Genomic DNA, 16,703 nt, shown 5'->3' with positions numbered 1-16,703 from the left:
AAGGTAGTTGTGCCGTAATAATTCCCTAGGAAACCAGAGCTGACATCCACAGACTTTTCGAGGGCCAAGACCTGAAGGCATTTCCATTTTATTTCGGTCTTCCTCCGTAGAATGCAAGGCATTCCTCAGACACAATGCTTTTGCGGGGAGAGTTTAAGGCTTATTAGTTTAAATAAAGGCTATGATATACAGGATTATGTAACGCATGTTTATGTGACAGAAACCTTTCAGGACTGTAACTAAGAAACACTGTTCTTTTTTCTGAGGTATATGGACACTGCATATTTGAGTCCAGAAACCTAGGGTGCAAATCATAACAAGTAACGCCATCAGCCACATACCCTCTGATGTTTCTCCAATGAAAATAGGAACGTCCTATTCAACAACAACAACAACAACAGCAATGATAATGATTTAACTATTAACACCCTGCCCCAGGGTGGCCCCAGCCATTTTGGGCGGCTTCCAGCACATATAAAATCATAATTAAACATTAAAAAACTTCCCTAAACAGGGCGGCCTTCAGATGTCTTCTAAAGGCTGTATAGTTACTTATCTCCTTAATTTGGGGGTCACATAACTCCATACCCTCCAACATTTCTCCAGTGAAAATAGGGACATCCTAAGGAAAAGCAGGACATTGTGAGATCAAATCAAGAACTGTGGTGGCTTCTGTAAATCCAGGACTGTCCCTGGAAAATAGGAACATTTAGAAGATCTGCACCCAATTAAAAAAATATTATTTAATTGAGCATGAGCGTTTAAGTCAGCTAACTGATTTAGTGCAGCTGCATAAATTTGTATGTAAAGGGGGGGAAAGTAGGGATGCATCTTCTGAGGTGACACTTGCAACTTGCAGTTATTATCAGGATGGAAATTAAATCTGTTGATTTAATTGAGGGCACTTTTTTAGTTCATCAATACAGTATGTTTTAAAAGTGGTTCATCTAACTCGTTCTTCTTCGATTGCTGAGTTGGGAGTCAGACCGACTGTTGGGTCAGACCCTGATCTAAGGTGATTTGCAACAGCAGAATTAGCACCATACATACATATGGTAAAAAAATAATGATTAAGAAACAGGTCTTCAAATGCATGTTTGGGTTAAACAGTGGGGGCCTGGGTCTGAAAAGGTTGGAGGCTTTTGATAACTGAATAGCCAGACTTAATAAGCACATGCTGATGACAGAAGCATCTATCTTCACTGTGCCTCTTTCTTTTTACCCTGTTTTTGATACTGCTTTTGAAGCGTTGCCGCGACGCAACTCCAAAACCTCGTTTGTTTCCAAATCTGCTTCTCTTCTTGTTCCTGATAAATATGCGGCATTGCTGCCAAGGCTCCAGAATATCCTTGGCAGCCCACAATAGCAACTGCAAACACAACATACAGTGTGCTGTTGTTTAAAAAAGGTCACAGGGCGCAGGCAGAGAAGTAAGCCGAGCTCAGAGCCGGCGTTGCGCGGGGACCTGAGCGACCATCAGCAAGCTCTTTCAGCAGGGATGCACAATTTAATGAAAGGAATTGGGGAGGATTTAGGTGCACAAATGGGTGGAAACTTAAGGTGACACCCTCTTCTTGGGCATGAGTCAAAGTCATTCTGATGCCATGTTTGCAGTCCGCTCTACTCTCCCAGTGCAAGCCTCTGTGTGTGTGTGCATCAATGCATAACAGCCAAAACCTCAATGCAGGTAGCTTAATAAATTTAAAGTTAAATACATATTAAACACTGTTACGGTAAAATCTGGGTGCGAGGCTGCTCTGCCACCCAGCTCGTCGGACTAAGTCCGTGGGTCCCTGCGGACGAAAATGAGCTCAGCCGGAGACAGGAGCAAGCTGCAGAAGATCCAAGTTTATTGCGCAACAGGTTCAAGGCGAGATTGAACAGCGAGAAAGGGGTGACATGAACTTTTGAAACTTCCCTCCATGCCCCAGAATACAGTGCAAAACACATCCCAGTTACATCATGAATACATTAAGAAGAGGTTGGGTTACACAGATTACATCATGAATACATTAAGAAGAGGTTGGGTTACACAGGATTAACACATGGAGGAGGGAGGGGGGAATATGCAGAGCTGGAGATATGCGCAGATAAGCACATCCTGAGTACAGGTGATGAGAAGACAATGGTTCATGTACTGGCATTGCCTGGAGGAAAGGCTTGGCAGAGTGATTTGACAGGATTAGGGTCTTGACACCTTGCTTGAGGGATTATGGAGGACAGGGGAGGTGTCATGGAGTCCTAGAGAAATTGAGCAAATTGGCACGTTGATTTTCTATGAATTTTATAGATTTTAGTCCCTTTTGACATTGACAATTGGAAATAAATGGATATATTGTAGCGAAGAAGAAGGTGAAGAAGACATGCCCCCCCTTCCGTATCAAACACAAACTAAATCCGATTTTGTAAAACTGCTGCCAGGTTGGCACTACCTGCGGCAAGGCCTTTTGGGTGGTGGCTCAACTGTGGAAAACTCCCCCAACCTAGGAGCATTATTAACATTCTGGGACTTTAAAAAAAACAACAACTACCACATTCCAGTTCACCCAGGCATTTGATGGCTGAAAAGATCATTGATCCTGGCCACCTTGAAATCATGGTGTGGATATAAGATTATTTTTAGATGCTCACAATGTTAAAACATTTTTTTAAAATTATTTTTCAGTGGTGCTGCTTTGCTGCTTGACACCCTCGGCTCCTTTAGGGAGGGAGGGTGATGCTGAAATTTAACTGATTTTAAATTTAACTGTTTTTAAAATAAAACAGATAAATAAATATTACACACATATATGTGTGAGAGAGAGAAAAATGAGCGCAGGCAGTTCACTCAGAAAGCAAGCAATCCTGCTCAGAAGGAGCACCTATTTTTGAAACCAGTCAGTGTGTCGGACGGGCTATTTTAAAGGAAAGCCGCCTGCGACACGAAACGCGGGCGTCCTGTTCACACGTATCTGGGAAGGGGGTTCACAATTGGGATAATTTCTGAGGACGCCCTTTGGTTAGAAAAAGAGAGCCAAAAGCCACCACGCAGACAGACCAAAAAAAGGGAAGGCCTGCCGCGTTGCATGATGGGACTTGTAGTCTCCAGGCGACCCTTCTATTCAAGATGGAAAGAGAGACAGAGAGCTGTTGCCAGGATACTCTCTCAGTAAACAAAGTGTCGCCATGTCTCAGCTACAGTTCCTGGAGCTGCCCAAGGGACATATAGTGCCTGTAAGTAAGTTTGCATTCCTGGATGTGTCTAGTTACTGTGGAACTTCTTGGGGGTGGGGTGGGGTTTGCAGATATTACTTTTTTTTCTTTTTTTAAAAAAAGCCCAAGGTAGGATATGACCAGGTTGGGTCTTGCACCCAGTGCCGGATTTATGTATAAGCTAAACAAGCTATAGCTTAGGGCCCCGCTCTCTTGGGGCCCCCCCAAAAAAGTTAAAGAGAAAAAAAACCTAAACGTACATTTCCAAAATATAAGATAAAAGACAAATACAATAAAGCTTACATACAGCAACAGTGTTTTCGCATTATTAAGTTTGTTATGAATAAAAAATCATTTTAAGTTAGAGCTTAATAATTATTTCACTATTAATATACTTCTTCTTAATTGTATTTCAGTTCAACAATTACTTTGAAAAAATACATATTTTGTTATGTGCAAATGGCTTTAGATACCTATCAGGTCCATAAATTACCATATGGCATATATTCAACACAAAAAACAGCAACAATTTGTTGTTGACAAAGGACAGCTGGACATATAATTGCCCCATTACCTTCGGTAGCTTAGGGCCTCATCAGACCTCAATCTGGCCCTGCTTTCACCTTTCATAGCTGGGTCATTGTGCAACCTTCACCTGTCAAAATCCCCTCTTCAAACCCAAATATTAGAGGCGCCCACTCTTGCATCCACAATCCAGGAGCAGTTTTCAGTTTGTGGGTGCTGACGTGCTTTGTTTATATACCTATTACATTTCTACCCCACCTTTCTATCAAAAGCCCCCAATAGGGCCTACATTGGTCCCCCGCCCTCCGGCCCTCATTTTACCCTCTCAACAGCCCTGTGAGGTAGGTCAGGCTGAGAGACCATGATGAGCTCCAAGATCACCCAGTGAACTTCATGGCTGAGTGGGGATTTGAACCCTAGTCTCCCAGATCCCAGGCAGACACTTTAACCATTGCACTATGTTGGCTGTCTAACCTTTTATGAATTAAATACAACTAGCTTGCATTATTATTATTAGTGTATCCCGCCCAACTGACTGGGTTGTCCCAACCACTCTGGGCAGCTTCCAACATAATACGTTTCCGAGCACAATTTAAAGTGTTGGTGCTGACCTTTAAAGCCCTAAATGGCCTTGGTCCAGTATACCTGAAGGGGCGTCTCCACCCCCATCGTTCTGCCCAGACACTGAGATCTAGTGCCGAGGGCCTTCTGGCGGTTTCCTCGCTGTGAGATGCCAAGTTACAGGGAGCCAGGCAGAGGGCCTTCTCGGTAGTGGCATCCGCCCTGTGGAACACCCTCCCACCAGATGTCAAAGAGAACAACAACTACCAGACTTTTAGAAGACATCTGAAGGCAGCCCTGTTTAGGGAAGCTTTTAATGTTTAATAGACTATTGTATTTTAATATTCTGTTGGAAACCGCCCAGAGTGGCTGGGGAAACCCAGCCAGATGGGCAGGGTATAAATAAATAATAATAATAATAGTTATTATTATTATTAAACCTCAAACATTAAAAACTTCCTGATACAGGGCTGCCTTCAGATGTTTCCTAAAACCTGTATACTTATTTGTCTCATTGACATATGATGGGAGGGCACCCCACAGGTCGGACAGCACTATATGTGTTCATATAGATTTATTCCACCTTCCATCCCTATCCATAGTGTTTCTGATGGTCACAAACTTGAAACGACCAGTCGGCATTGGTTGTTTTTAAATAGGCAGTTGGAAATATTCAGTCAATGTCTTGATTATTACGATTAGGATTACTAGATGGACCACTGGCCTTTATATACACCGGTGGCCAATATTGTGGAAGCCTTTAGGAAAAGTTGTATTTCTAAGGCTTGGTGGCTCACAACATCAGTCTTTTTTTTTAGAATAATACCATGAAATAATATCCCTGGAGGTTGCTTGATAATGTCCCAGTGGTTGTTCCAGCCCTGGTTTTGGGTGTACATTGAATTGCCATTCTTTAGAAGCACATGGTATTGGGCTTATCGGTCAGGCTTATGAACTCACTGGAGTTTTTGGAGCTGAAAATCGAACATGAAAATGATGAAATGGTTTAAATTAACGCCTCGATACTTGTGTATTCCAAAATGTTTGCAGTTCACGAAAGTTAACCCTGGCTTGTGGTACTGGAAAGATGACAGCCGAAGTCTTGAATTTGCATGGTAAGGATTCAGTGTCCCTTTCTGTCTGACTTTGTTGCGTTTCTGTTTGTGGTTATCGTGATTTCGTATCACTTGCCAGTGAGCTAGTTTATGAAGCGCCTGGCCTTGCAGCATGATTTCCCCCCCTTCATGCACAGTCCATTAAAATCAATAAAACCAATGGAATCTACGACATTTCCAACAATAGCAGATCATAATCAGCAGGATGAAACCAATACATTTTAGTAAATAGAATCCTTGTTTTACAAAAGCATGGAGGAACCAAAATGTTTTTTCTTTGCCTCTGAATGGAGGCAAATGTCAGGCCTGATAGAACTCTTGGCAGCGATGGAAGGTAAGAAGAGGTATTCCACAGTAAACAAAGTGACAACTGAAAAGAGCCTGAGTTTGCAGGATGCTGCTCTTTCCAGCTGTGAAAGCATCTAGTAGTATGCCTCATCTCTCCCTAAGTGCAATTGGTCCAAACATACCCATTCCTTCAATCTCTGCAAGAATAAAAATGAAAACATCTCTGTAATTTTGAAGCAGAAGATACCCCACGCTGATTGGTTGAGCATGCTGTGATGTCATAAAGAACCACCTGTCCAATCCCTGAAGCTGTTTCCCCCTCGCCTTCGGTATTCATTTTTTTTGGGGGGGGGATTATTAAGGATGGAGGACGGACAGATCAACTCAGAAATGTTGTGGATGGTGGGGCTTTGGAAAATTAAAAAAACCAAGTATCCCAGCTGAATTATAGTGGGCAGGGGCAAGACTGCATCCTAAACTGGCATTGGACTTGCTGCCATTCCTCTCTGCTGGGCTCACTCTGTGGTTGAGAGACGCAGAGTGAGGTCTCTTTCCTGTGTAGTTGTATGAATTGCCACTGCCATTACTGGAAACTCCCCTCTGTTTGGTATTGCAGTGCTCAGCCTAAGGAGGAAGATAAAGAAGTGGAGAAGAAGTCAAAGAAAGGGAAAACCATCCATTTCCAAGAGACGGCCACAAAAACGCCAGACAGGTGACCCAGTTTAAAAATCAGCAGAGCTTGAAATGCCCTGACTATAGTCTGTGGTCCTGGCAAGGATGTAAGAAGTCCTGGATTCAAATCCCACGCAAATCCTGTATTTGGGGAAGGGAAGGGGAAGAGACTGGACGTACCTTTGGGGATGGAACATAGCTCAATGCAGAAGGCCCTAGGTTTGATCCCCAGCAAAGACCAAGGCCTGAGATCCTGGAGAGCTGCTGCCTGCCAAGGTAGGCAGTATTGGGATAGATGGAGAAATGGTCTGAGCCTGACCTGGATGGTAAGGGAATCCCACCGATGTCACCAATTTATTTATTTTTTAAAAATAAAAGGATTGGTTTTAAAAAGTTCTCCTTTGTGACTCTTGAGGCAGGAGTTCCAATTCATTCTAGGTAGAGTGATGTGGCCTGCCTCAAGTGCACCATTAAAGGTCAATTATTTGGTCTATTATTATATTGTTGCCATTGCCACGAGGGTTGCCATTCGGATTTTGTGCCCCAGTGTCATGGGCCACCTCTGTGCCTGCTTAGCTGCAAACATGTTTGGGCAAGCTGCTTGTTTGCCCCCACTTCCCTGTCTGTAAAATGGGAACAATAGCAACACAACATCACAGGCCTGCTTTTTTGCTGATGTGTACACCATACATACATCTGATGTATCTCCCCTCCCCTCTTCTGCACCTGCATCCTATAATGCCTTAGCTACAATTGATCATTTGAGGATCCACACCCTCAAATATGAGAAAGAACAGGTCCACAGGCCCTCTGCATCGGTAGGATGGGAAGACGGCTGCACAAACTGGGCCGTTTTCATCACTGCATCTTGCAAAGAGTTTCCCCTCCAGGTCACATCCGCACCATACATTCAAAGCCCTCTCATGCTACTTCAATCAGTCCTGGATTCCCCCAAAGAATCCTGGGAACTGTAGTTGCTAGGAATCCCCTCTTGGAACTACAGTTCCCAACACCCTCAAACTACAGTTCCCAGGATTCTTGGGGGAGGGAGCTATGGCTGTTAAAGTGGTATGACAGTGCTTTAAATGTGTGTTGTGGATGTCCTAAGTGCCGCCCCTTTGTGGATATTAAAGGCTCGAGAGGCCAGCAAGGAAGCTTCATGTGCCCATAGAAGGCTGAATTCTGCCTTTGTTTTCAACGTAATCAAGATTACCTGGAAAGAGAACATCCCAGAGTTTAGCTCCAGAGTTGCCTTGGCATGTGTCCAATTAAATGAAATGCAAGTCCTACCCACCCTCCATTTTATCTGCAGACCGGATCCTGTTTTTTTCCGAGATATCTTTGCCGTACGGAGAAGTCTCCAAGAAGATAAGTCGCCCCGGCTGTTGAGGCGATTGCAAAACGAACTGATTTCTCTAGAAGACGTTAAGTGTAAGTGTGGGTGCCGAATTGCCAAGTTAGTTGCAGCTTATTGATCTTCTCCGCCATCCTTGAGATTGTTCCAAGGGTTGCTGATTTCAGTGTTATCCCGAGTCAACAGCACTTGTTTACTTGGCCTAAATGGCTTGTGTTCAGCATACCTAAGAATCATAAAAATCAAAAAAATAGCTTCTTTGTCCCAGCTGTGGGAGCCAAGAGCATCGTCCACCTTAACAGTCTTGCACAGAACCAGCAACGGCAGTCCTATGTGCTACAGACCAAACAGGGAGTGGGTGTTTTGCAGAAAGGCTCCAGTCATGGAAATAACTTGAGTCATGCAAGATTTCCAGTCCATATGGAGCAGGGGAAGGCAGAAAGGCAACCTCCTTTTCTATATCGCATCATGGTGCCAGTTTCTTCTTTCATAATGGCATCTTCATAGCATTGGTTACAACATTTTACTATCTCGGATTGCACAAATGGGCTTCATTATGGTTTTTGCCCAACACACGTAGGTGTGGCTGAGGGTTTGACAAATGTTTCTCAATGGACTGGTGAGTGGCAGTGTTTCACTTGGTCATCTGGAAATCTCTCTGTTTCTCTGTTTCTCCTGCCATTGGGATGTGATGTGAATCGGAGCGTATGGGAAGAGCAGAAAAAGTGCAGTAAGCCTGAATCTCAGGAGACTCAGACAAAGAGAACTCATTTTGATGGACTGGAAACAATGGGAAACTGAGCTGGAGGGGACATTTATTAACTAGGGTTACCATACGTCTGGGGTGGAAATCGCGAAAATGCCCAGGAAAATCCGAACGTATGGCAATCTATTTCGGCAGTGTCGTTTCTGGCGAATAAAGCTCAACAACTCTGCCCAAAAAATGCTCACCAACTTTTCTGTCCAGATTTTCACTGTTTGAAACATGGTGGCAACCCTAATTAAAACATGCATGTCCCAACTTTCTTCCAGAAGCTCAAGGTAGCGTAGCACAACAACAGCCTTTCAGGGTAGGTGAGGCTGAGAGAGAGACTGACTGGTTACCCAGTGTCTTTCATGGCTGAACAATTTGGTCCTGGGTCTCTTGGTTTTTACTCTTGACCCTTCAAACACTACACTACTCTGGCTTCGCCTGAAGGCATACGTAGCTGCTTTTGTATATTTGCAAACAAAGCAAGTATTACAAAGGCACTATTTCAGTGCACTTTTGTTTGACTAAAGCTGGTTAATGCTTGGGAAAGTGCAGAGCAGGTAAGCACAATGAATGCAGCAGTGCACCTAAAGTCATTCTCATGTGCTGCAGGTATAGGCCTGACCAGAGCAGACTATTCAGAATGCAGGGAGAGGGAGAAGGAAGTGGGCATGTATTTCCCCTCGCATCAGAAACTCCCTGCCTATCCTTCTCTCTGTTTTGTGTGGCCTTTCAGTTTCCTATGCCTGGCATGTAAGCGCCCTTACGTTTCTTTGTAAATAAGGTGTGGTATAACTTGCTAAGATGCTGTCTAGGTTTGTCTAGGCATCTTAAAAAGTAGAGACATCACCTTGCCAACAAAGGTGCATATAGTAAAAGCTATGGTTTTCCCAATAGTGATGTATGGAAGTGAAAGCTGGACCATAAAGAAGGCTGATCGCTGAAGAATTGATGTTTTTGAATTATGGTGCTGGAGGAGACTCTTGAGAGTCCCATGGACTGCAAGAAGATCAAACCTCTCCATTCTTAAGGAAATCAGCCCTGAGTGCTCACTGGAAGGACAGATTGTGAAGCTGAGGCTCCAATACTTTGGCCACCTCATGAGAAGAGAAGACTCCCTGGAAAAGACCCTGATGTTGGGAAAGATGGAGGGCACAAGGAGAAGGGGACGACAGAGGACGAGATGGTTGGACAGTGTTCTTGAAGCTACCAGCATGAGTTTGACCAAACTGCGGGAGGCGGTGGAAGACAGGTGTGCCTGGCGTGCTCTGGTCCATGGGGTCACGAAGAGTCGGACACGACTAAACAACAACAGCAACATGAATTGCTAAATCAGCTGTAACAGTAATAATAATTTCTAAGCGCATTGTTTTCCTCTAGCATTTTAATGGTATGGCCCTAGGAGGACTGCCTTGCATTTTTCCTTTGAAAAGTTGGGTCAGCTTCGAAAAACGTTGCAAGACCTTAAATTTGGACTGGGATTCTGGACAGGAAAGACTGTCCACGCATAGGTCAATCCACCGTAGACAAGTTGTCAAAATGTGCTAGAAGAAGCTGTGTTCTTACGGAGATGGAAAACCCTGTGTCTGGGTAATAGCACTTCAGAGCAGACTGCAGGTGGGAACAAACATGATTTAATGTTCCTCCATACAAAAAAGAAGAAAAAAACCCTCCACACTCCATGTAGAAAAATAGATGATGAGGAGAAGCCTAGACTAGTATAGTGGTACCTCGGGTTACATACGCTTCAGGCTACAGACTCCGCTAACTCAGAAATAGTGCTTCAGGTTAAGAACTTTGCTTCAGGATGAGAACAGAAATTGTGCTCCAGCAGTAGCGGGAGTCCCCATTAGCTAAAGTGGTGCTTCAGGTTAAGAACAGTTTCAGGTTAAGAACGGACCTCCAGAACAAATTAAGTACTTAACCCGAGGTACCACTGTACTCTGTGTGTGTTTTTTTAAGCACATCTCCCCCTTCAAAGGATTATAGGCACTGTCGATACATTTCCCAGCAACCCTTAACACACTATTGTGCCCAGAATTCTTTGAAGGTTGTGTCTGTGTGCTTTGGCTGTGCTTCAAAGGCATGATGTGCCTACAGCTATTAAGAACCAAAATAGATGTAATTTGTATTTTTACAGACATGTGCATTAAGTGCAAAAAAAGCCCTAGTATTAATTTGACCCCTGTCCCTGACTTGGCAGATTTCTATATGCAGGGACTGCTTTTGTACAAAGGAGCTTTCAGTCAAGTGAGTCTCACCTGCAGTCTAAAGGTGAACCACCCAGACGCATTTTTACCGCCTCCGTGAAAACTAGACCTGGGCGACTTGCTTATTCCTCTTGGGTCATGCCTGGTGCAGCTTTGATAAACTCCAACCCTGCCACAATAGTGACGTGCATCCATCACCCCACACATCTCCTGGTGCATAGCTCAGTGGCAGAGTTTTCCAGGTAGAACCCCTGGGATCACTGACGGAGCCCTACACCCAAACCGCACCCACTTCTGTGCTCCCTGGAAGGAGGCATGCTGTTATCTTAAGGTGAAACAAAGCAGGGCAAATAAAACCAACCCAAATTTAATGGGCTGTTTTCCTTACTCCCGTCTCAAGTTACACCAATCCCTTATAGGGCAGTCCTAAACATGTCTACTTGGAGATAAGTGAATTCCATGTGATTTGTTCTTAGTAAGCGTGTTTAAGGATTCCATGTGATTTGTTTAGGGAAGTTTTTAATATTTAATGCTGTACTGTTTTTAACACTTGATTGGGAGCTGCCCAGAGTGGCTGGGGAAACTCAGCCAGATGGGCGGGGTATAAATAATAAATTATTATTATTCCCCAAGCCCTTGCATAGTTCCTTCTTTCTCTGCCCCTTTTCTTAAACTGGTTGTTATTGGCCTCTGTCTCTCTTGGGAGACAAAGGAGGAGTGCGCCTTTGAGGGGTGAAGTCAAAATGTTGGAAAGTTACAGCTCCTGCTTTGTGTGTGGAGACTGATATGGGAGAGACATGTTTTGTTGCAACTGGGGCAGAGGAAGGCATCCGGTTGTTTCTTCTCTCTGCGCTTCTCCCAGTGGTCATTCGTCCCCTGGCCACTGCTATGGATGCACAGCCTGTCTGTCTGTCTCCATGCATTGCAGTTGTCTGCAAGGGATTCCCACATGGCAGGGTTGATCTTGCCAGTCTTAATGTCACATTTGCAGACATTTTTGTAACACAGAGTTGGTCTGCCAACTGGCCTGGTGCCTGTAGCCAGCTCCGCTTAGAGCACATCCTTGGGGATCCTGCCATCTTTCATTCTGCCGACATGGCCAAGCCAGAGCCCTAACGATCAGAACAAATCAGAACTGGAAGCGAGTTCAGTGATTGTGATTTTCCATAAGTTCGACAAGGACCGGAGAGACTTGGGTTCAAATCCTCCCAGGTGTAAAGCTCACTGGGTGATTTGGGGACAGTAATTAATTTCTTCACAGCTTAGTTCACAGGGCTAGAGGGGGGAATAAAATGGGTGGACCACCCTGAGCTCCGTGGAGGAAGTTTAATCTAAAAATATAGGCAAACAGAACTCGATTTATGTAAAAAACCTTCTCTGAGATAGTTTGTAGACACTTTGCAGGGCTGGACGAGAATGCAATGCTACAGATTTTTAAAATTTTCATTTGAATGTTTTCAGACGCTGCCCTGTTTCTGGCCCACGAAGACGATTCCTTTCGCATCCATTCTTTCTCTTTAGTTATGAGGTATGCCATTTGGTATTTGCATTTCACAGTGGGATGCTTTCACTTCATTATTTTTTTTTAAAGAAAAATATATTTTACGGCACCTTGTAAAAACCAAGTCAGATGTTAGCGGAGAGGTTGCCAAATCCTGTGTCATCAAGACCTGAATTCTGAAAGCTATCTTTGGCACATATACAATTCCGTGAGAGGGGAAATGTCAGAAATCACAACCATCACATCCTCTGACAAGTAACCTTGCAGCTGCTTCTCGCTACACTTCCATTTTAAGTATGAAATGGGCCGGTTGCAGAAAACTTAGTCAATCATATGAGCAGACCTGGGACAAGGGATTGCACTTCACCTGCAACAGGAGATTAATAAGGGATCTGGGTTATTATATGTGCTGCTTTTAGCATTGCAAAGCAGGGCTGGGGAACATCAGGCCTGGGGGCCAAATGTGGCCCTCCACGGCTTTCTGTGCAGTCCTTGAAACACTTGCCAGGCTGCTTCTCAGTTGGTTAGAGTGTGGTGCTGATAATGTCAAGGTTGCAGGTTCGATCTCCGTATGGAGCAGCTTCATATTCCTGCATTGCAGGGGGTTGGACTAGATGACCCTCAGGATCCCTTCCAGCTCTACAGTTCTAAAGTTTTATAGAATCATAGAATCATAGAATCATAGAATCATAGAGTTGGAAGAGACCACAAGGGCCATCGAGTCCAACCCCCTGCCAAGCAGGAAACACCATCAGAGCACTCCTGACATATGGTTGTCAAGCCTCTGCTTAAAGACCTCCAAAGAAGGAGACTCCACCACACTCCTTGGCAGCAAATTCCACTGTCCAACAGCTCTTACTGTCAGGAAGTTCTTCCTAATGTTTAGGTGGAATCTTCTTTCTTGTAGTTTGGATCCATTGCTCCGTGTCCGCTTCTCTGGAGCAGCAGAAAACAACCTTTCTCCCTCCTCTATGTGACATCCTTTTATATATTTGAACATGGCTATCATATCACCCCTTAACCTCCTCTTCTCCAGGCTAAACATGCCCAGCTCCCTTAGCCGTTCCTCATAAGGCATTGTTTCCAGGCCTTTGACCATTTTGGTTGCCCTCCTCTGGACACGTTCCAGTTTGTCAATGTCCTTCTTGAACTGTGGTGCCCAGAACTGGACACAGTACTCCAGGTGAGGTCTGACCAGAGCAGAATACAGTGGCACTATTACTTCCCTTGATCTAGATGCTATACTCCTATTGATGCAGCCCAGAATTGCATTGGCTTTTTTAGCTGCTGCGTCACACTGTTGGCTCATGTCAAGTTTGTGGTCAGCCAAGACTCCTAGATCCTTTTCACATGTACTGCTCTCAAGCCAGGTGTCACCCATCTTGTATTTGTGCCTCTCATTTTTTTTGCCCAAGTGCAATACTTTACATTTCTCCCTGTTAAAATTCATCTTGTTTGTTTTGGCCCAGTTCTCTAATCTGTCAAGGTCGTTTTGAAGTGTGATCCTGTCCTCTGGGGTGTTAGCCACCCCTCCCAGTTTGGTGTCATCTGCAAATTTGATCAGAATGCCCTTGAGTCCATCATCCAAGTCATTGATAAAGATGTTGAATAAGACCGGGCCCAAGACAGAACCCTGTGGCACCCCACTAGTCACTCTTCTCCAGGATGAAGAGGAACCATTGATGAGCACCCTTTGGGTTCGGTCAGTCAGCCAGTTACAAATCCACTGAGTGGTAGCATAGTCAAGACCGCATTTTACCAGCTTCTTTACAAGAATATCATGGGGCACCTTGTCAAATGCCTTGCTGAAATCAAGGTAGGCTACATCCACTGCGTTCCCTTCATCTACCAGGCTTGTAATTCTGTCAAAAAACGAGATCAGGTTAGTCTGACATGACTTATTTTTCAGAAATCCATGCTGACTATTGGTGATCACAGCATTCCTTTCTAGGTGCTCACAGACTGTTTGCTTAATGATCTGCTCTAGAATCTTCCCTGGTATTGATGTCAGACTGACTGGGCGGTAATTATTTGGGTCCTCTCTTTTCCCCTTTTTGAAAATAGGGACAACATTTGCCCTCCTCCAGTCTGCCGGGACTTCGCCTGTTCTCCAGGAATTCTCAAAGATGACTGCCAGTGGTTCTGAGATCACATCTGCCAGTTCTTTTAATACTCTTGGATGCAGTTCATCTGGCCCTGGAGACTTGAATACATCTAGACTAGCCAAGTATTCTTGTACTATCTCCTTAGTTATTCTGGGCTGTGTTTCCTCTGCTGAATCATTTGCTCCAAATTCTTCAGGTCGGGTATTGTTTTCTTTATCGGAGAAGACTGAGGCAAAGAAGGCATTGAGGAGTTCAGCCCTTTCTGTGTCCCCTGTCTGCATTTCACCATCTTCTCCTCTGAGTGACCCCACTGTTTCTTTGTTCTTCCTTTTGCTACGAACATAGCCATAAAAGCCTTTTTTGTTGCTTTTAACCTCTCTAGCAAGCCTGAGTTCATTCTGTGCTTTAGCTTTTCTGACTTTGTGTCTACATGTGCTGGCTATTTGTTTGAATTCCTCTTTGGTGGTTTCCCCCCTTTTCCATTTTTTGTACACATCCTTTTTTAATCTTAACTCAGTTAAAAGTTCTTTAGATAGCCACCCTGGCTTCTTTAGGCACCTTCCATGTTTCCGTCTCATTGGTATTGCCTGAAGTTGTGCTTTTACTATCTCCCTCTTAACAAACTCCCAGCCATCATGAACTCCCTTTCCTTTTAGTATTACTGTCCATGGGATCTCACCCAGCACTTCCCTAAGTTTTATGAAGTCGGCTTTCTTAAAGTCGAGAAATTGAGTCCTAGTATGCTTGGCTCTCCCCAGATTCTCCTCTCCCCAGACCACACCTTTCACTGGTTCAATGTTTTTGCCTGCTTGGAATTGTTTGCATCCCACTCACCCCCACCCCCACCAGCCTTCTTCCAAGGACCTCAGACCACATGCATTATTCCCACCTCTTATTATTCCCACATCTTCACAAAAACCCTGCGAGGTAGGTTAGGCTAAGAGAGAATGGTCATCCCAAGGTCACATGGTAAGCTTTGTGGGTTAAGTGGGAATGACGATGATTGGGAGGGCCAATTAATTATCCCTTATTCTAAAATCCCATTATGGTTAAGTGACCTTCTGGGTCTTCACACATAATAGGCTGCTGGGATAGCTCAGTTGGTAGAGCAGGAAACCTGTAATCTCAGGGTCAAGGGTTCGAGCCCCACGTTGGGCATGAACGTTGGGTATTGTGAAGGGTAAAGGTAAAGGGACCCCTGACCATTAGGTCCAGTCGTGGCCGACTCTGGGGTTGCGGCGCTCATCTTGCTTTATTGGCCGAGGAAGCTGGTGTACAGCTTCCGGGTCATGTGGCCAGCATGACTAAGCCACTTCTGGCGAACCAGAGCAGTGCACGGAAACGCCGTTTACCTTCCCGCCGGAGTGGTACCTATTGATCTACTTGCACTTTGATGTGCTTTCGAACTGCTAGGTTGGCAGGAGCAGGGACCGAGCAACGGGAGCTCACCCCGTCGCAGGGTTTCGAACCGCCGACCTTCTGATCAGCAAGTCCTAGGCTCTGTGGTTTAACCCACAGCACCACCCGCGTCCCTATTGTGAAGGGTACCCAGGTGCCATTGCCCAGTCGGCTGCATTCAGCAAAAGAAAACTGCTCCCTTGTGAAGAAGTTTACATGGGTGACGTGGTGTTTTGCTCTGTTTTTAAAATCTGCTCTAGGTGCCGGCAGCTAGATGATTTTCTCATGGCTCTGCTGTACTATCTGAATTTTTATCTGGAAAAATTAGCCTTGGAGATGAAACCCAAATCTTTCATGGGGTGAGTAAAATCGCTTGGATGTGTGTCTTAAGCGGGGTCTCGTTATGTTTAGAAAGGGCTATTGCTCTATATATTCAGTGTCGGTGTGCTTTGCTTCAAGACCCGATTTGTGCTGGTTAGAAAGATCACAAGCCACGAGGCCTCAAGCCCAAGACCTTGGAGAGTTGTCAGTGCTCAGGTGACTAATGGATGAATAGTCTGAAGTTGGGAGTCCAAGACCATTTCCTATGATTCTGCGGGACACCTGTCAAGTCCCTGGAGCTATTTGAGCCCAGTGTTCTTCAGTCTCCTCTGACTGGTTCCATCCTTCTTTCCTGGGTCGTTTCTGACTTTCTTCCTCCACAAGGAGACTTGAGTCAGTGCGTCTCAGCATTTTCAGGTCAGCCCCACCTCTCCTGTTCTCCTTCACGGCTGCGTTTGAGGTCAGTTCTGCATCAGTGGTTGTGGCCCAAGACCAGCGGAAGCTGGGGTGGTGGGTGTTGCACGAACTGTTGAAAAGTGGACAGAACTGAGAGCCAATGTGGTGTAGTGGTAGACTCGTAATCTGGTGAACCAGGTCCGCGTCTCTGCTCCTCCACATGCAACTGCTGGGTGACCTTGGGCTAGTCACACTTCTTTGAAGTCTCTCAGCCCCACACACCTCACAGAGTGTTTGTTGTGGGGGAGGAAGGG

At 44.9% G+C, this 16,703-nt stretch overlaps 1 protein-coding gene across 1 annotated transcript in view; it reads left to right on the top strand.

The window, feature by feature from the left end:
- The window catches only part of PPP1R36 (protein phosphatase 1 regulatory subunit 36), a gene marked incomplete at its 5' end in the record, with an annotated part of 71,037 nt that overhangs the window by 39,375 nt on the left and 14,959 nt on the right, over positions 1–16,703 (top strand). Inside the window, 5 exons of the mRNA XM_083609666.1 lie at positions 5,329–5,393; positions 6,298–6,393; positions 7,666–7,784; positions 12,130–12,196; positions 15,933–16,031. Of these exons, the coding sequence (XP_083465792.1) occupies positions 5,329–5,393; positions 6,298–6,393; positions 7,666–7,784; positions 12,130–12,196; positions 15,933–16,031 (446 nt within the window). The remainder of the gene's footprint in view (positions 1–5,328; positions 5,394–6,297; positions 6,394–7,665; positions 7,785–12,129; positions 12,197–15,932; positions 16,032–16,703) is intronic.

The sequence above is a fragment of the Podarcis filfolensis genome, assembly GCF_964270895.1.
Source record: "Podarcis filfolensis genome assembly, chromosome: 1".
Lineage (NCBI taxonomy): Eukaryota > Metazoa > Chordata > Lepidosauria > Squamata > Lacertidae > Podarcis > Podarcis filfolensis.
This window is presented reverse-complemented; position numbering and strand designations above follow the sequence as displayed.